This window comes from Equus caballus, chromosome 8 (assembly GCF_041296265.1).
Source record: "Equus caballus isolate H_3958 breed thoroughbred chromosome 8, TB-T2T, whole genome shotgun sequence".
Lineage (NCBI taxonomy): Eukaryota > Metazoa > Chordata > Mammalia > Perissodactyla > Equidae > Equus > Equus caballus.
The window spans coordinates 1,789,452-1,808,690 of record NC_091691.1 but is presented as its reverse complement, the minus strand read 5'-3'; the positions used below and the strand labels follow the sequence as shown (position 1 = coordinate 1,808,690).

General features: G+C 63.0%; 2 protein-coding genes across 7 annotated transcripts in view; both read right to left on the bottom strand.

The window, feature by feature from the left end:
* Positions 1–974: 974 nt before the first annotated feature.
* SCARF2 (scavenger receptor class F member 2) lies at positions 975–12,965 on the bottom strand. 2 transcript variants are annotated; one of them, XM_023646679.2, is made up of 12 exons: positions 12,681–12,965; positions 8,822–8,947; positions 7,570–7,628; positions 7,364–7,465; positions 6,632–7,151; positions 6,304–6,522; positions 6,034–6,162; positions 5,383–5,486; positions 5,186–5,303; positions 4,843–4,958; positions 3,485–3,637; positions 975–2,710 (listed from the first exon to the last, which is right to left on the bottom strand). In XM_023646679.2, exons 1-12 carry the CDS (start codon positions 12,842–12,844, stop codon positions 1,815–1,817), a joined length of 2,706 nt encoding a protein of 901 aa, XP_023502447.1. In that variant the 5' UTR covers positions 12,845–12,965; the 3' UTR covers positions 975–1,814. The 2 variants fall into 2 exon arrangements, with proteins under 2 accessions (XP_023502447.1, XP_023502448.1); XM_023646680.2 differs by lacking the exon at positions 8,822–8,947 and having other exon boundaries at positions 12,681–12,958.
* A 3,777-nt stretch (positions 12,966–16,742) lies between these two features.
* The window catches only part of KLHL22 (kelch like family member 22), a 36,582-nt gene continuing 34,085 nt past the window's right edge, over positions 16,743–19,239 (bottom strand). For 3 of the 5 annotated variants that reach the window (XM_023646678.2, XM_070275227.1, XM_001488187.6), the window contains exon 7: positions 16,743–17,690. In XM_023646678.2, coding sequence (XP_023502446.1) covers positions 17,325–17,690 — 366 coding nt within the window. In that variant the 3' untranslated portion in view covers positions 16,743–17,324. The other 2 variants (XM_070275230.1, XM_070275229.1) reach the window with 1 other exon arrangement.

The following is a 19,239-nucleotide window of genomic DNA, read 5'->3' as shown; positions in this document are numbered from 1 at the left end:
GGTATCCGGCCAGAGGGCGACAGCCTTGCCAGGTGAGATCCCAGAGCTGCTGGGGTTGCTGAGACTCATGCTGTGCTGGGGGCTGCAGGGCAGAGGTAGTGAGAGGATTGGAGAATCCTGGCAGAATCTCCTGAAGGAAAGAGCTGAGCATCTAAAGATGGGAAAGAGGCCCGCCCAGCAGAGGCAAGGAGATGGGAAGAACCCAGATGTATGGAGGGCAGTGGGCGCTGTAGAAAGATAAGGCTCCGTTGCTCAGGAAGGTCACTGGGGAGGCCTGCCTGACAGCCTGAAGCAGTGAAGACACTAGGGGACAAATGGTCACAGAAGGCCAGGCCAGAGGGAGGGCTGGCCGAGGCCAGGCAGTGGGGTGCTGCCTGCGAGGCCAGCCAGGGCTGTGAGCCAGGCATGCTCCCCTCCCTCTCCTCACCTCCCGAGGACAGGCGGGGTGGGCGGGTGAGAGTTTCCGGCTGAGGACAAGCAGCCCATTGAGGCGGACAGCGGGGCTCTGTGCACCACCAGACCGCCTTGTTTGTGCCAGATGAGGCCCTGCTGGAGGCTGTGCCCGTGGCCCACTGCACCCTGGCCCCAGCCTCTGACCTGCCCCAGCCAGACCAAACAGCTCAGAGCCCCCAAGTGTAACAGCAGTGGCCCAGGTCAGAAGCAGCCCCACACACTGGCTCCTTGTAGCCAAGGGACTCCACCCTATCTGTTCCAGTCCATCCTTCATCCCAGGCGGTCAGTCCAGGATGAGGCAGGCCAAGGTGGGTGCCCAATAAATTTGATAGACAAATGAATGATGAGCAGATGGGCACAACCCACTTCCAGTGTGGTCCCAGGAGACCCAAACCTGGGCTCCCAGGCTCTGCTTAGGTCGAGGGGTCCTGGCGGCATGAGTGCAGGTGGAAGAGGTCACGTGCAATTTCTTTGGAGGGACATCCTTGTTTGAGGCCCAGCAGATAAGAAGCAGTCAGAGCACAGGAAGAAAGAAGGCATTTTATTAAGAAAGCTTTGGCCAAGCCCCTACCAGGAGGAGCCCATCCTGGGGCACCCGGATGGGGTGGGAGCAGCCCTGCCGGGGGCCTATAAATATGTCTCCTCAGGCCACTGGAGTCGCCCCTCTGATTCCCACGGCTGTGAAGTGGTGGGAGGCCATCAAAACCAGCTTGACAGCTGAGGGGCCAGGGCTGGGGAGGCTGGGGCTGGGGGTACAGGGAGGGGAAGGGTTGGGACGGGCGGAGGGAGCCGGGGAGAGCTGACCCCTGAGGAGCAGAGACCAGCCCTCCTCCCCAGGCTCAGGTCAACCAGATGCCCGGGGGCCAGGCCAGCAGAAGTAGCCTTGGGCTACCAAGGAAAGGAGCCTCCAGCCAGAGGCGCCAGGCCCTGGCCAATGAGAGGCAGGCAGGGCAGAAGCGCTTTGGCCTCAGCCAATGAGAAAGCAGCCCCAGCCAAGGGCGCGCCTGGCCAGTGAGAGGTGGTCACTAGGCAGAACCCTCCCGTCCTCGGCCTTCGAGACCCGGGCTGGTGGGAGCCCTCCGTAACTCGGCCATTGGGAAGGGAGTCGCCAGCTAAGCGCCTGTGAGGCCTCGACCAAAGTGACGGGACCTTCCCGCCGGAGCGCCGTGCTCTAATCAAGGAGCCGCCGCTGGAGCCTGAGCCAGGGGGATGCCGCCTCCGCCAGGCCGCTCCGGGCCTCGAGCCCCTGGAGGCCGCTGTGCCCAGGCCGCCGCGGGAGACGCCGGGGGGCGCGGGACGCGGGGTGGCAAGCAGCGCTGCGAAGCCGGGGGAAGCTGCGGGCACCGCGGGGCCACCGCCTGCTACAGGGTGGGCGCGCTCGCCCTGCCCAGCTCGCCCGCCGCTTCCCGGCTCTTCTTGCGCGGCGGCTTCTGGATGGGGGTCTTCTTCCGAGGAGTGTCCGGCACGGGCGCGCAGGCCGCCGCCTTCTCGGGCCCCGGGGCCTCGGACGCACGGGGCGCGCGGGCCGGCGACGCGGGCAGCACCGAGCGCTTGGCCTTCTGCGGCGGCGCCGGCTTCTCTCGGGGGCCTTGCGCGCCTGGGAGCCCCTCGGCGCGGCCCAGGCTGCGAGTTTTGTCCCGCAGCTCCGCGGCCAGCAGGGAGGCGGCTTCGGGCGCGCTGCGCGGGGGACCGCCAGCGTCCGTGGGCTCCGAGAGGCCAGGGCCGCGGCCTCGCGCCCGAGCCCGGGGCGGCGAGGGTGCGGCGACGGCTGGCCCCTCCTCCGCCAGCCCCGGGGGCCGCGGCATCACGTCTCGGGCCCGGGGGCTCCCGGGCTCCTCCGGCCGAGCCGACGTGTCGCTGGGCGTCCGTTTCCTCTTGCTGGGGCTAGGCGTGGCCTCGAGGCCCGAGGGTGGCGGCGAGGGCGCACGGGCAGCGGCAGCGGCGCCGTGCTTGCCGTGGATCCAGGACACCTTGGGCTTGGTGGCAGGGTCGGGTGGCGGCGGCTTCCTGCGCTCAGGCGATGGCGAAAGGGACAGGCCTCCAGCCTCGCCCCGCGCCCGGGCCGGCCGGGCCTCGCGCCGGGCCACGCGCGCATACAGCGCCCCGCCTGGCCCCTCCACGCTCGACGCCGACCGCTCGCTGTCCGAGGACGCGGGGAGGGGCGTCGCCTCCTCAGCTGACGCCGGCGCGGGCGAGGGCGCCAGCGCCTCCGCAGGGGCGGTGGGGGCCTCCAAGTCCCGGCTCTCGGTTGGCGCCTCTGACGGGGCGGCGGGGGGAGAACGGGGCGGTCACCAGCTCCAGAAAGGGCTCGGGCCGTCCAACATCCAGGCGCAAACCTTTGCCTTCCCCCTATCCCTTCCCTCCCCTCCCCCCTCCCTCTTCCTCCCCGCTCTGGCTGGTGCTCAGTGGCCCTGGCATCCAGAAATGCCTGGCGCATTAACCACAGTGAGCGCTAACCGCAAACAACAGTGCCTTGCCTCGTCTCGCACCCCTCCCCCACCACATCCCCAGCCTGGGGGGGGCCACCATCATCAAATTTGACCCTCGAACACCTCCAAGGGGATTCATTATCCTTCTTTAGGAGATAAGGCTTCTAAGGCTCAGACGTTAGTCACCTGCCCAAGGTCACCCAGTGGGATGGTCAGGGGAGGAGAGGCCAGAATCCCAGCCCATCAGGCTCCTTCCCAACGTGTGTGGGCCAAGGCTTCAGGCAAAGGTATGCCCCCATATTCTACAGACCCCTCCCCTACTCCTGTCTCCTCTGCCACCTCCTTCTCTTTGCCTGGTCTACCCCAGAAGTGAACCTGGGCTATAGCAAGAGACAAGAGAGCCACCCACCTCCCCAGACCCCACGCCAGTCGAGTGCCAGACAGCACAGAACCCCACTCTGCAGCTCAGCTGTGTGTCCAACCCCATTAACAGCATCACCATGCCCTTCCTCTCCGTGCTGCCTGTTCCCCAGCGCACATAGATCTTATAAGCTGGAACATTTCACTGGGCTGGAGCCAGGTGCAAGCAGAGCGGTACTCACCCTCGTGGGGTACGCAGTACACAGGGCCTTCATCAGTGGTGTCGAAGGAGGAGAAGGAAGCCCGGGAGGACCACGATGGAGAGGGCTGCTCTAGCCCCGAGGGTGGCTCCAGGAAGCTGCAGTTGAGTGTGTTATCCAGGTCATGATGGGCCACTGGGGAAGAAGGAAGGCACAGCTGCCCAGGGCCCCACCTGCCCCAGCCTGTGCCCGCCCTAGCCCTCCTGCCACAAATGGAGTGTCCAACACCAGCCCTACCCCAGGCTGTCGGTGGGACAGACAATTGAACAGGCTGAGTGACACTAGGCCAGGACCGGGGAATGGGTAGCAGTGAACCCAGGAAAGAGAGAGAAGAGAAAACGGCATACTCAAAGATGCAAGGCTAGCTTATGCAAACCAGGGACCTGAAAAAGGTTGGGCTGAAGTGCTGGGAAAAGAGACAGGGCCGGAGAGAACACCTGGCTAGGGACCAGTAATCAGGGCCTCTAAGCCATGCTTCAGACCCTGCCTCATGGGCCCTGAGGAACCTTGGAGCATTTTTTTCAGCCCAAATGTGTAGTAGCAAGGCCACCCTTTGGCTCAGCACATCGCAGCAGGCTGCACCCCAATGCCTGGCCTCCACAGGTGCAGACCCCACAATCGGGGAATCACAGAGGCTGGCTGGCCTGTCTTCTTTCCACAGATAAGATGTGGAGTCCAGCCCCCACACCTGTGTCCACACATCCCACTCTGCTGAGTGGGCCAAGGGGCTTTCTCAGCGCTCTCAATCTTTACCTCCCAGGAGACTGGCTTCCCCTCCCCCTCATCTTCTGAAACAAGTGGTCAGTGTAGACAGAGAGAAGCAGCACCTCCCCCAACCTGGAGTCTTGAGGTAGGCGGGGGTGTGGGGACCAGCCTGCCACCTTCACGGAAGGACCCAGGGCACTGCAGGGGATCCGGGCAGGGGGCCGGGTCTTCTTCGTGTTGGCAAAGCTTTCCCATGCACAGGCGCCCCGCGTTCACCTGCAGCTCCCCACTCGGACTTAGAGCGTACTCCAACAGACTGTGGAGGGCCTGCCCGACCCGGATGTCCACACACCCACACCACACCCCAGGTGCCATCACTCACACTCACCAAGACGGGCCCCAGCCTCCCACACATGCCCCACACCTGCCTGCACTCCCAGGACTCCTGCTTTCCTCCCCGGGCTCGCCTGAGTCAGCATCGCCCCTTTCCTTCTCTCTGGTCGCACCTCCCCAGGCCCACCCGTATCCACACTGGAGGCCCCGCATTTCCTACACCGACCCCCTTCCCACCCATTTCCCAGCAGCCTCCTGCGTAGAGAGGTGTTCCACCAGAGACCCCGTGCTGGCATCCTTACCTACCACCTTGGGCAGCTTCTGCCTGCGGAGCGGGATCCGGGGCAGCTTCATGCTAATACGGCTGAAGCGCCCGCAAAGTCGCTGCGGCGCCTTCTTCCTCCCAAACTTGAGCTCCCTGAGGGGTCGGGGGCCTGAATGAGGGGGCGGGGCTTGGGCGGGGCCTGGAGAGGGCGGTCCGATCTTGGCGCGAGCCGAAACACGGGAGGGCGGAGCCTGAGCTAAAGATAGGCAGGGGTACGCCCTAGGGGCGGAGCCTGGGCATGGGCCAGGGGCAGGGTGGGCGGCGCGCCAGACACTGTGCGGTCTGAACTCAGTAGGGAGCGGGATGGCATCCGGGCTCACCGGCGTGCAGGGTCCTTGCCGCGGCAAGCGCAGCAGCAGCCGAGCAGCGAGAGCAGCAGGCCGAGGAGCAGGGCAAGCAGCGCGCCCGCGCCCATCACGCCCTTGCGCTGGTTGGTCTCTGTTGGGAGGAAGGGGTTAGCGCGGATGCCGGCACACCCGCACCCGCCTCCAACCGGACGCTTCCCCCACCCACTCACCCAGGCGGCAGGCACCAGTGACCGGGTCGCACGAGTCCTCGTGGCAGCTGCAGGCCTGGGCGCAGTCCACACCATGGAGCCCGGGCGGGCACGTCAGGTTACAGCTGCCGGGGCGCGGGGTCAGGGAGGGCCACAGCGGCCCTCGGTGACGCGTCCCGCCCTCGCCCCCGTGGCCAGCCAGCCGCGGTCCTGGAGCCGGTTCTCCAGCTCCATTCTCTAGGGATTGATGCTGCCCGCCGTCCCCCCTCCCCCAATTCTGGCACATACTGGGCGACCGATGTGTTGGAAATGAATGTGTGCACGGGAGAGGGTCTGGGGACAGTATCCATGGCCACCCGGCCGCAGTGCCCATTTGCCCTGACTCTCGTATGAATGGGAAAAGGGGCTACCAGGCCAGGCCCTTGTCTCTAAGTGGAGGTCCCTGGTCGCTCTACACCAGCTCGGGGTCTCCTCAGCCCTGCAGTCCTCAGGAGCCTCGGACCACAGGCTGAACTGATCGCCAGGTCCCGCTCGGAGCCCAGGCTCCACATCAGGGCAGGAAACTGCCCCAAAGAGCCTGTTGTCACGCCCTCAGCGGCAGCACCTGGGATCTGGCTGAAGCCCTGAGTGGGGTGCGTACCCTCCAACCCCTTTGGATCCCCGGACACTCACTGGGGCCCGTGGACGCCGGGGCTGCACAGGCAACGCCCCGACTGGAAGTCGCAGTGGCCGCTGCCGCAGTCGGCGCACACGAATGCACAGTCCTCGCCGTACGTGCCATTGCTGCACTTGGTCTCACACCTAGGAACGCGGGGAGGGGGCGTCCGCGGAAATGGGGGCAAACGAACCCAAAGCCCATAGTGCCCTCTGCGGGAGGCATGTGGGTGGAAGCAGGGCTGGGGGACTGCGTGTCGGGGGCTGATTCGGGCTTGGGCTGCTCACCGGTCGCCGATCCAGCCCGCGTTGCAGCGCGTGCACTTGCCGGTGACGTGGTTGCAGGCATGCCCGTCGCGGCAGGGCGGGCAGCGGTGACCGCAGCCCTCGCCGTAGAAGCCGGTGGCGCACGGCTGGTCGCACTTGGTACCGTTCCAGCCTGGCTCGCACGTCAGGCAGCGGCCCTCGGCCACCGTGCATGGCTGCTGGCCCTTGCACTGGCCGCATCTGGGGAAGGGGCGGGAGGCTAGGCGTGGCCCGGAGCCGCCTCACCCCCGCCCCCTTCGGGGGCCCGCCCTTTTTCCTCCCTCCTCCCCGGCTGGGGGCCCGCGCTTACCGGCGGCGGCAGCCCAGGCCGTAGAAGCCGGCAGGGCACGGCTCCCGGCAGTACTTGCCGCGGTAGCCCGGCTCGCAGGCGCACGTGCCGTCCACAGGGTGGCAGCGGCCGCGGAAGCACTGGCAGTAGCGCTCGCAGCGCGCGCCGAACGTGCGCTCGCGGCACTGGCAGCGGCCGCTCTGTTGCTCACACGGCGACGTGTTGCAGGCGCACTGATTATTGCAGCTGCGGCCCCACCAGCCTGCGTGGCACAGGCACGCGCCCGTCTGTGGGTCGCAGCGCGACGTGGCGCTGCAGTAGCACGCGCTGGCGCACTGCGCGCCCCACCAGCCAGGCTCGCAGCGACACGCGCCGCTCCGCGGGTGACACGCGCCGTGCTGGCATTGGCACGCATGCTCGCAGCGTGCGCCCCAGCGCCGCGCGTGACACGTACACTGGCCGGTCACATCCTCACACTGCCCGTGTGGGTGGCAGATACACAGTTCCTTGCAGTCGGGGCCCCAGAACTGGCGCGGGCACTCTGCAGGAGCGAGCGGAGAGGGTGGGAGGCCCGGGCGCTCGCCAGGGAGCCCAGACCCAATCTGAACCCGCCCGGGTCCTGCCCCTCGCCTTTGGGGACCCGCCCCCAAACTGCATCCAGTTCGCAGATCAGACCCCGCCCTACTCACAGGCCCCGCCCATCCCTCTAGGATCCCACTCCACCGCCCAGAGCCCGCCCGAATCCGTGCTCACTGGTGTCGCAGTTGGCACCGAAGTAGCCATGGCGGCAGCGGCACTCGCCTGGCCGCACGCACACCTCGTTCTCCGAGCACGTGGAGTTGCCTTCGCACACCGCTGCGGATGAGACGAGCCCAAGCTACCGCGTGTCCAGCCCCCACACTATCCCCTCCTCTCCGTGCCCCCACCCCCTGCCCAGGTCCCCAAAATGCCTCACTCACCGATCCCACACTCGTCCCCCTGCTGCCTCCAGCCGGCGCAGCACGTGGGCTCCTGGGAGCTGCAGGCAGAGAGAGGGAGCCTGAGCCCCAATCCCCGTACTCGCTGGGGCTCCCCAACAACCTGTGCCCTGGCCTCAGGAGGTGCTTAAGGAGGCCTCACTGTGTACTGGGTACTGTTGTAGGTTCGGGAGATTCCCAGTGAATGAGAAAGACACAAATGCCAGCCCTTGGGGAGCGGACACTGGGAAGCACAGAGGGCAGACCACCAACAGATCTAACCTCCAAGAAATTCCCAGTTCCCTCTACAAGGGACCTTCCCACCCCTCCCCATCCCACTAACTGCTCTGTGCCCTCCTCCCACATCCACTAGACCGCATGTGTGCCAGGACTGGCAGCAGTGAGGTGGGGGGCTGGGGAGGGGTCCCTGGGCCTAGAGGACCTGCTCAAGCATGGAGGTCTAGGGTATCCCCGGGGGTGGGGGCTGGGCCAGTTGGGTGTTAGGGATCTAGATGTGACATGACCTGGACAGCGCCAGGACTGGCTGGGCGAGACAGGCACAGCTGGATGCCCAGTGGGGCTAAGTGCCAAGGCAGATGGGCAGCCTCTCAGTGAGGGGGGGTGTGGCCACAGTGAGGTGTCTACCCGGTGGAGGGGCCTTCTGGAGGGAAGGGCACATCCGGGGAATCCTCCAGGAGAGTAAGGAAAGTAAGACTGTGAGGGCTCCAGGGCACTGGGGCAAGTTGTGGGGTGGAGGAAGGAGATAGTACAGCATCTATTTATACTTCCATAAAACCTTACTTAATTTTATTTGGCTTTAAAAGGTACAAGATGTTACCGCAGTAGGAGGTAAATAATTTATAACTGTCACATATCGGAGTGGTACAGCCTCCAAAACCCTGGGCTGATGGGGTGTGTGGGCACAAAGGTTTGGAGGCCCTGCCCATGTGAAGCCATAACCACTAGAGAGGTGCATGAGGGTGAGCCGGGGTGTGCCCACACTCAGGGACAAAAGAGGCTGAGAAGGGACAGACCCTCAGGCTGCAGCTTCATACAGTCCCATAATTCCTAGAAAACATTCACACAAATCCTAAAGGCACATTGCAACCATTCACACTTTAGAGAAAAGGAGTGTGCTTCTTCAGAGGATCTGAATCTAGAACCTGGATGTGGTGGTGGGAGGAGGCGAGAAGGGGGCCTGAGGACCCTGGTGGAGTGGGACAGACTGGGAAGGGAAAGGCTGCAGCTGCCTCACCTCATTCCCCTCAGAAGATGCCCCCAACCATTCCTCAGCTGGGGAGCATTGCTACACCCTAGATAGGCCCCAGGGCCCAACCGCACAGAAAGAGCTTGGTTCTCCCTCAGGCCAAAGATGTGGGACCTGTGGAACACAACCCATAAAATCTCAGACAGCAGGGAATGGGCCCAGCTTCTTTTCCACAAAGAAAACTGGAAAGCAGACACAGGGACACAAGTCAGTCCTGACTTTGCCTACCCCCCATTGTCTCCACCCACCCAACCCTGCCCAGGGCTGCTAGGTGCCCGGCTGTAGGTAGACCCAGGGCTGCTGGCCATCCCCTTTCTGCCTTTTCCGCCTGTTCTGAACCCAGGTCCCTGGGTGGAGAGCCTCTGCAGGTGTCCCTCCTGCAGGCAGCCTTGCCAGATGGCCTGCTGGGATGGCCCTGGAAGCACTGACCACATTCCACTCTGGCCACATGGCTCTGTGGTTGGGAGCCTAGTTTTAGGGCCACACTAAGTTGGATTTGATGCCTGGGTCTGCCACTTGCTGTGTGACCTTAGGCACAGAACTTCACCTCTCTGGACTTCAGACTCATCTGTAGAATGGGGCCCATGGGTTTAGCAGGATGATTAAGAGAATCAAGATGTGTCAAGCGTTTGGCATGAACTAAGAGCTCAGGCAAAGCTATAGTCTGCTCTCCAGCCCGTGCTGAGCAGGCTCCAGGAAGCCTCTCAGTTCACCTGTTCCCCCCTGCATGGCCAGCACCCAGGCCCCACCCCAGCAGAACTAACATCTCCCAGCAGGACAGAGCCCATGGGCGTTCACCAAGAATAGGAGGTCCAGTCTGTGGGACAGCCACCTTTCCTTCTGGAAAGGGCTGGCAGACAAGGCCAGGCTGTGGTGGCGAGCCCATTCTCCCCAGATCTTATGAAAGTGAGATGAGGAGAAAGACGACCTGGTGCAGGGGACAGTTCCTGCACTCCAGCTGTCAGTTGGCAAGCCCCTGGGGAGCCAGGCCACAGGCTGGGCCCAGGCCCCTCAGCAAGCGGGCCATGCTGCAGGCTGCTTCTGCCCTCTGTAGATCACTGTTATTGCAAACAAAGCTGCCACGATTTAAACCGTGATCTTGAACCTGCCCGTGCGGCTGCAGCAAAGCTCCCAGGAACACTGCTTGTTCACTGTGCCAGTGTCTGTCCCCATTCTCTCCCGAATCCAGTCAGGAGGCTACTCTGCCCCCCACACCATCTGGGACCCCATACCTGCCTGACTGTCCTCCTGCCCCCCCTGACATCCCTTCTCTGGTTTCTGACCCCTCCTTGGCTCTCTCTTCTCTCCACCATCCACACTAGCTCCCTCAAGAAGCTCACTAGGTCCCATCAAGACGCCATGCATCAGAGATCTCCAGTGGGGCCCTCCCCCCTCAAAACTGAACACTTAGCCTCCCCCTACCTCGAGTTTTTCCCATCTCAGGTAAGCCCTGTCCTTCCAGGCTAGGAGGCTGAAACGCCGGCAGCAGCATCCCTGATTCTGCTCTCTCACAGCGCACACCAGATCCATCGGAAACATGGCTCTACCTCCCAAACTGGACCTAGGAGGGCATGGGCCACTGGTCCCCTGCCAGGCCCCAGCCTTGTGAGAGCCCACTCTCACTCTCTCTGGTTTCTGCTAACTAGCCCTGCTTTCTGCCCTCCTGCCCCCAGGTCATCTGCCACCTGGCAGCCAACCCTGGTCAGATCCCATCCCTCCTCTGTGCAAAGCCACCAGGGGTTCCCATGGCCCTCAGACAAAAAGCTCAAGTCCTCACAAGAGGGGGCAGACCCCCTGTGGCCCGCCCACCCTCACTCTCTGGCCTCTCCTCCACCACACCCCTCCTGGGCTCTGCCCAGCCCCGGCGGTCCTTTCTGTCTTCCCTCGAGGCCCTCTGCACTCAGGGCCTTGCCCCACACACCACCAGGCTCCACCTCCTCTCCTGCAGCCCTCTGTCCTCTCAGCCCTTCTCAGCGGGGCTCCCCAGACCACCCTAAGGGAAACCGCACTCCCCACTCAACACCTCCTCCCCAGCACTTGCTAGACATCAGATGATTTGCTGTAAGTCCCCTGTGTCTTGGGGACAGGGGCGTTTGTCTCTGCTGCTGATCCCTGCACCAGTCTCAGGCCTGGCACACACTAGGTGCTTGGGATTTTATTGGCTAAGTGCATGCTCATCTCCTCTGGTCCTCCTGCCTCCAGGGGAAGGGAACCACTGGCAGAAGCCTTGCCAGGCCTGGCCTTGGGAAGATAACAAAAGAGATGGCCCAGACCTGGGGTGGGTGGCATCCACCGTGGCTAACCCTCCAGTCATCCCCCTCCACTCCATGAGGTGGGGACCACCACCAACCCTATTTGACAGGCAGAGACAGGTCTAGAGAGGTTAAGCGATTTGCTTGGCTCCACACAGGTGGGAAGAGGTGGTGCCAGGATCTGAAACCGAAACCCGGGCTCTTGGCTACTGTAATAGGCCGCCTCGCGGGGAGGTCTCGGGGGAGGGAAGTGGGAGCAGGCTCTCGGCAGCTCCAGCCTGCCACCAGATCGCCCAGCACGGACCCCGCGGGGAAGGAGGGCTGAGGCGGACAGATAGGCCCGGGCGGCGAGTGCGCCCTCCCCCTCTCCAGGCACGGCCCCGCCCGCCACCGCCGCTGCATTCCTGGGGCCCGGGAGGCCCGGGAGGCGGCGGCGGCGTCGATGCGAAGCAGATGGCGGGCCAGGCCGGCCCCCGCCCCGGAGGCGGGGCTCGCAGCGGGGAGGGGTCTGCGCGCCTCGGGATCCGAGCTCGGAAACCCCGCGCGGCCCCCTCGCAGCCCCTTGTCTGCGGCGACCGCCGTGCCCCCGGACGCGGCCTCCTCCTGCCCTGCGGCCCAGGGCGCCCCGACGGGACCTAGCTCAGCGCCCAGGGGCCGCCTCTCCAGCTTCCCGCCCTCGCGACGCCCCCCTGACAGCCCCAAGGCGCTCCCACACTCGGGCTCCTTGTCCTCGCACGGAGCTGCCCTTCACCACGTCGTCGCCTCTGAAGGCAGATCAAGTCCTCCGACCCCTGCACCCACTCCTGGCGTCCTGTTCTCTGCTCTTCGCCCTCCGCGCAACGTCCTGGGCCCGCTGCCCTCCGGCAGGGCCTGTCCCTTATTAGGTTCCCCAGCCCGCTCCTCGTGGGGCCCCACATCTGCCTGGCCCCTCCGCGCACCCAGTATCCCCACCTGGGAATTCCACATCCTCCTGATCCCGGTACATGTCATTGTCCTTTCGATTCCCGCTTCTGGTCCACTCTGAGCGCAGGCTCCTCGGTGCCCACCGCCATCACCATCCTCCTCCCATCCGCGCCCACTCTTTCTAAGACTCAAATCTGTCCTTCCGAGTCTTACCTTCCTCAAGACCTCCCCGGCTCCCCACCTCTCAGCAGCGCCGCCCCATCTCCCCTCGACCCTCACCCTTCCTCTATCCCGGCTCGAGCCACACTCGTGCTGGGGCCTTTGCACATGCCATTCCATCTGCTTGGAATTCCCTTCTCGGACTTCTTCTTACAGCCTTCACAAGCCGGCCCAAGGGTCCCTTTCCCTAGGTCTGAACCCTCGGACACTGCCCGTCAGCAGTCAGGGCGCGCACGCACCCCTTTCTCCCCTCAGCTGACTTCCCCTCCGAGGGATCTTCGGATGCACCGTCGTGGCCAGGCGCTCAGGCTCGGCCTGGAGCGGAGCCGGCGTCGGCGAGGGCGGCCGAAGGGACCCACGCGTTTGGCGTAGGGAGGTCCCGGGCGCACCCCCCGCCCCGGGCCAGGCGCCCCCCTCCCCGCCGCCCCGAGCGTGCCCCTCAGCCCCCTCCCCCAGCCTGGCCGGGCTCCTACCCGGGCGCACGGCACACGTTGCGGCCGCGCGGGTTCAGCTCCTGGGGCGCCACGGAGCCGGGCAGCAGCCAGAGCAGCAGCAGCGGCAGCAGCAGCGGCGGCGGCGGCCCCTCGGCTCCCCGGCGCCGCGCCGGCCCGGCGCCCCAGGGCCCTGCGCCCTCCATGCGGCGCGGGGCAGGCGCGGGGCGGGCGCGGGCGCGGGTGCGGCCGCAGCGAGAGCGGCCGGAAGCGGAGTGCGCGGCCGGGCGGGGGGCGGCAGGAGGGGCGCCGGGCCGGGCAGGAAATTCCACATCGGCTCCCTGATCCCGGGCCAGCCGCGGCCGGCCAGGCGGCAGCGCCCGCCCCGCGCGCCAGACCCCACCCTCCGGCCGCGCCACCGCCCCTCCGCGCGGCCCCCGCCCCCACGCGGCCGCTCGCAAACTTGAGGGCGAACTTGGAGGAGAACCGCAGAGCGTTGGGGGAGGGACGGGCCGCTGGGGCCGCCCGAGGAATCCCCGGTCCCGCGCCTTTTCCTCCCCTCCCCAGACCCCCATCGGCGAAGCCGCCCCCGCGCGCTCACTGCGCGGCCCGGCCGGGGGCGGGAAGGCGGATGGGGGACAAGGGCGCAACGCACCAAGCCCTCTCACCCCCAGCGCCTCGGAACCGGCCAGGGGAGGGCGGCCCGCAGACGGCCCAGGTCGAGGCCGCAAGCCGGCCTCTGCTCCGCCCCCCGTGAAGCCTTCGTAGTGCCCAGTTGTGCGGTCAGCTCCTCCCGCGCACTCGGCGCAATCAAAGCCTACAGAGGACGCTCGAGCAGGCTGCTTGAGGCCTGCGGGTAGACTCAGTCTGGACCAGAGGCCTGGGCGAAGGGGGTCTCCATAGGGACGGATTGGAGAGATGCTGGGGAGGGGTAGAATGGCCCAGCCATGGGCCCCGGAAGAATGTGGAGGTAAAGGCAGAGAGAGGCAGCCGGAGAGCTTCATGACCAACACCCTGCAGTCCTTGTTTATCAAGGGATGAAAAGGGGCTGGGGAGCCTGCAAGAGGAATTCTGCTTGAGAAGGCTGTTGGATCACCAGAGGGAAAAGTCCAGAAGGTGCAGTCAGGGCTGGAGATACTCGAGCTCCTGCATCAGGTGCATTTGGAGTGACAGCACAGAGCAGACAGGGGAAGCAGGGACTGTGGGGAAGATGATTGAGAGGGAAAGGGCCTAGGGGGACAGGGAGGAAGAGAAAGTCTGAGCCTGAGGAGCAGAGGGCTGCCCCATGCTGGGGGAGTCGGGGTCAGACCCAACCTCAGGGCCCACGGAGCAGGAGAGTGGGTGGGCCTGGAGATGGAACAAAAAGTGGGGCAGCTGGGTCCCAGAAAAGATATGCTTGACTTGCGGGGACTTGAGAGTTGGCCCGAGGGCCTGAGCAGGGAGAGGGCACCTGCCTTCTCTTGGGGGAATAGGCTGCATGCATGCAGGCTCCCTGAGGAGGAGGGAGAGGCCTTGTCCCTCCTCAGTTAGGTGGAGGGACCATCTGGTTGGAGGGTGGGGCTGGAGGAGGGGGCATGGAACAAGGGCCACCAAAAGGCCCAGGGCTGTGGGCATCACCAGAGACCTGTCCAGGGCAGACTGGTGGAGGGTGGGGAGGAGCAGGGTGCGTGGCTTTGGAGGTTAGGGCCCCTTGCTCAGCCATGCTAGTGCAGGAAGGAGGCTAGGGGCAGGCAACAGCTGGGTGGGCTGGAAGGGGAAGTTGCACCTGTGCTGTCATGAGTGCAAACGCTTCTCAGGGACAAGTAAACAGGCCAACCACTTCTGGGCAGCTCCACCTTGGCACAGCCCTGACCTCAGCAGCGCCCTCCTAGTGCCGCTCCCATTGGCTGCCACCAACAGAGGCCAGCAGAGGTCTATGTGGTTGCAGTGTCTGCCCAGCAGCTTATGGCAGCCCAGCACAGACCCCAGAGATAGAGGGGACACTCACTCCAGCTGGCCTGAGTTCATGAACAGGCACCTCAAACCCCATCACCTGCTTTGCCCTTCCCCCAGAACTGACCCCCTGAATTCCCACCTCTGAAGAGCACCACTTGGACAAGACCCCCACCCGGTTACACCCATCACCAGGACCTCCAAAATGTCTCCAGTCTCTACTCAGCCCCACCTGTGTACGACCCAGAGTGATATTTCTAATCTCACTTCTGGCTGCCTCCCACTGCCCTCAGGACAAGGACCATCTCCAGCCTCATCTCACTGAGATCCACAGCCCCTTGCATGTGTCCCACAGCAGCCAACCCCCAGTTGACAGCGAGTTCAGGAGTGGAAGGCAGGGCTCGTGGCCCCAGCCACTACCACACCCCTATCTCGAGACTGAGAAGTGCAGCTGGAGAGAATGAATTGTCCTGTGCTTGTCCTGGTGCCAGGTGAATACCAGGATGAGGAAGCTGCGGGTTCACCGGCACCCACAGATGACTGACAACCACGCAGGCAAACTCTGAGAGCCCAGAGCCCGGACCAACTGGTCCTAGCCAGGGATGGCTTCCTGAAGGAAGTTGGCTTGCAGGGTGAGGATTCTGCACATTGAAAAGGATGAGCAAGCAGCCAAGCGAAAGCATGAATGCAGGGCCTGACAGCCTGCCAAGCTGGCGAGCTCGGGCTGGCTAGGCTCAGGGGCAGGAGGTGGTGGCTTGCTAGTGGCGGGTGAATGCTAGGCTGGGCCTAGAGGATAGACAGTGGCAGGGCCAGGCTGCTGCCCAGCTCTCAGGTCACCTTCCAGGGCTCACGTCTATTCTAACCCCAAGCTTTGCAGGGCCTCATAGACCCTTCCCCCCTCCCCTACAGCCCAGGTCTCTTGCATGGCTCTGGGTGGGGAGATGGCACACTGGAGAGAGTAGGGGGGCATTCCTGGCACTCCTCCTCCCAGAAACCTCTGGGGTTTGCAGGAACTGCTGCCCTGGCCTCTAAGGCGGTGGCAGAGAGAGGAAGTGCAAGGTCCCTATGCCAAGTGTTCTAGCACTTCACCCTCAGGAGCAGAGATGACACTGGAGAAGGTGGCCATCCTGACCCACTAGGAGTGACCCACCAGGGTCAACACTGGGCTTGCCAACCAGACGAGTGAGTGCATGATGTTACATGGGGGTTAGGGAGCAGGGGCACGTTTCCTCAGGGGTACCCAGGCCCCAAGAGACAGTGAGGAAGGTCCCACAGCCCTGAGGAACAGACAGTGACTCCCACTGGCCTCACCCCCACCCCCCAAAGTCCTCAGGGTATCCAGAAAGGAAAGCCCAGAGCAGCCAAGCCTACCTCTCTCCCCACCCCCGTGCTCTCATGGAGAAGCGCACGCTGCCCCTCCGCTCCCCTCCCTTCCGTGACAGGGCGCTGGCTCTGGGCAAGGCACGAGGGGACACAGAGAAGACCCAGTCATCCCCTGCTCTGCCCAGCCTTAGGAGTCACAGGGCGCTGCAGGGTGGTGCCGGGCAGGGAGGCCTGCGGTAGGCAGGAGGGGCTGTTCAGGTGGAAGCTCAGCTGTGCAGGCCTGTGTGGCGCCCCAAGAGGGTTCCCTCCACTGCACCAGCGTGGCCCTTGAGATGATTTGCTAAGAACTCACCTGGCAAACCTGCAGGGAACGCAGCACCCCCCCAACACACACACTCAGATCCAGGGGGTGGGAAGGAGCTGGGCGCAGGCCTCTTACGGGGCCTCTATGTTGACATGGCCTCCCTCCTCAGGTGCTGGGAGTCAGTTTCCTGAACCATAGGCTGGGGCTTTACTTGGGGCCAGGAGATTGCTCACTGGAAGTCGACGGAAGTTCAGAGAAGAGCTCCTCACTGGAGGTGCTCAAGCAGGCCTGTGACCACGTGTCACCACATAGGGGCAGGTTTCCAGGTTTCCCAGTGACACCGTTCTAGCCTGGGGGGTACCATCCTTTCCTCTGAGGCAGGCTCTAGGTCTCCCACTAGGACTCAGCAGCTCTGGCCTCAGCTGCTAGCCCAGAGCCTGGGCCCACAGCAGCTGGGCCCCCAGAAACCCTGCTTCCCCGTGCTGCCACCTTGGACCAGCTGTGTGAGGAAGCAAGGCTATGGCCACAGGAAGACAATTCACACATTCTGTAAGACGATTTATTTCATTTATTAACAACATGGGGTCAGAAAAGCTCAGCTGTAGGGGATCTGTTTATCGCTAGAACCAGTCTCAGGCAACTTTATGTATCTCTGCTCCCTCTCCAGCCCTGGGCTGCTGGGCCGGTGAGGGGCTCACTCTGCCCCCTCCCTGCCCACAGAAGGGGGCTCAGTGTGCTGCAGCCCCCTCGCCTGGGCACCAGTCCCTAGGTCTCTCTGGAGAAGGGCGCCTTCTTAACCCAGCAGGCACCGGAACCAGGGGGGCCAAGACAGCTGGTGATGGCGCACCATGTCTGAGCAGAGGAGTGGGCCTGGTAAACTTCAGAGGACCAGGGCTCTTCACAAGCATTTCCCATTGCTGGGTAATCCACAGCCACAGATCTGCAGGGCCCCACACATACCTGTTGCAGCCCTGCAAATACCGGCAGACGGGCTGGTGTGAAGGAAAGGTGCCAGGAGGCAGGGTGGCCAACGCCCTGGGGTAAGGTGCTCTGGCCTGGGCCGCCTACGGGCCCTGCTGCCCTCGGAGCTCCCGCCACCCTTCCCCTGACACCGGGCCCCTGGAGCCCTAGTCTTCGCTAGAATTGTCGAACTCCTCCCAGTCAGACACACTCATCACCTCGGAGGCAAAGTCCGGGTCGGCCTGGCTGCGGTCAGGGGTCCCACGGGGAGGCTCGAGGAGCAGGGAGCGGGGCAGGGTGAGCACGCAGGCCGCTAGGCCCGAGATGGAGTTGTCTAGCTGGGGCCCCTCCTCCCAGCAGTCCTTCTCCATGTCGTAGATGTGCACGTAGCCCGTGCGGCTGCCGCGGTTGTGCGAGCGGCCGCCCAGCACGTAGATCCTGTTGTCTAGCACAGCGATGCCAGGCTCGCCGTGCCCTGCTGGGAGCGGGCAGACAGATGACCACTGCCCGGATGTGCAGCTGTAGCAGGCCACCTGCAAAGCCAAGGCCAGAGTAAAGCAAGACACCTGCTGGGACGGGGCTGCCAGCCCACAAAATGGAAGCTGACTGAGGACACAGACCCCACACAACCATCTTTACCTCCGCGACAACACCCAACAGCAGGGGAGAGGCACAGATAAAACTGGAAATAGTTGCTTGCTGACCAATGATGACCACCAGTGTTCTCTTGTCTTCGAAATTACCCCAACAGCAAACAAATACATGGAAAAATGTTCAACCTACTAGTAATCCAAGAAATGCCAAATAAAATGTCAAGGACAAACTGTCAACTGTTAACCAGCAGCCATTAGGGGAAGAAAAATAAAACCCAGTGCTAGTGAGAACACAGTAAAGCCATACTGCTGTGCATGTGTCTGACACAGCAGGAAAGCAATTTGGCAACATGTGTGAAGAGCCATACAAATCTTATCTTTTTGACTTAATAATCGCCTTTGCTTCTCCAGCAGTAGTAAGCAGAATAATGGCCCTCCACAGAAGTCCACACCCTAACCTCTGGAACTTGTCGTACTTTACATGGCAAAAGGGACTCTGCATGAAGGGAGGATGAAATGGGTAAAGGGGGTCAATTATATGGTGATGGATGGAAACTACACTTTTGGTGGTGAGCACGCTGTAGTGTACACAGATGTTGAATTATAATGTGGTACACTTAAAACCTTTACAATGTTAGAAACCAATGTTACCTCAATAAAAATGTAGAGAGAGAGACTTTGCAGATGTGATTAGGGTACAGGCATTGAGATGGGGAGGTTATCCTGGATCTTCCAGGTGGACCCATCTAATTGCACCAGCGTTGAAAGCAGAAGGGAAGGTTTGACAGGAGAGATGAGAAGTGAGAAAGACCACCTCCTTGTTGCAGGCTTTGAAGACGCAGCAGCCCCCTGCCAGGGAATGTGCTGGCCTCTGGAAGCCAAGAAGGGCCTTTAGCTAACAACGAGCAAGGAACTGGGGACCTGAGTCCCACAACCACAAGGACCTGAATTCCGCCAACAACCTGAGTGAGCAAGAGCACGGCTTCTCCCCTAGGGCCTCTTTAAAGGAAAGATGCCCTGATGACATCTGGATTTTAGCCCTGCGAGACCCATGTCAGACTTACGACCTACAGAATACGCTATAAGCATACACTTAGGTCCTTTGAGGTTGCTGAATTTGTGGTGATTTGTCAAGACAGTAATAGGAAACGAATCCACTAAAGCCCAGCAGTTCTCACCACGGGGGAGCCTGTTGAAGCACACTGCTGAGCCCTACCCCTGGAGCTTCCAATCCAGTGGGTCTGGGGTGGGGCCTGAGAATCTGCATTTCTAATGAGTTCTAACGTGATGTGGATGCTGCTAGTCTGGGGATGACACTTTGAGAACCACTGCTCTAACCTAAGGAAATAATCCAAAATACCCGAAAAGCTCCATAAAGCAAGTGTTAATTGTAATGTTATTTGGAATAGTTAGACCAACCCAAATAATGCACCAGTTCGACAGAGTTCTGTACAGCCACCACGTGGGGGGGGGGGGGGGGGGACACGGC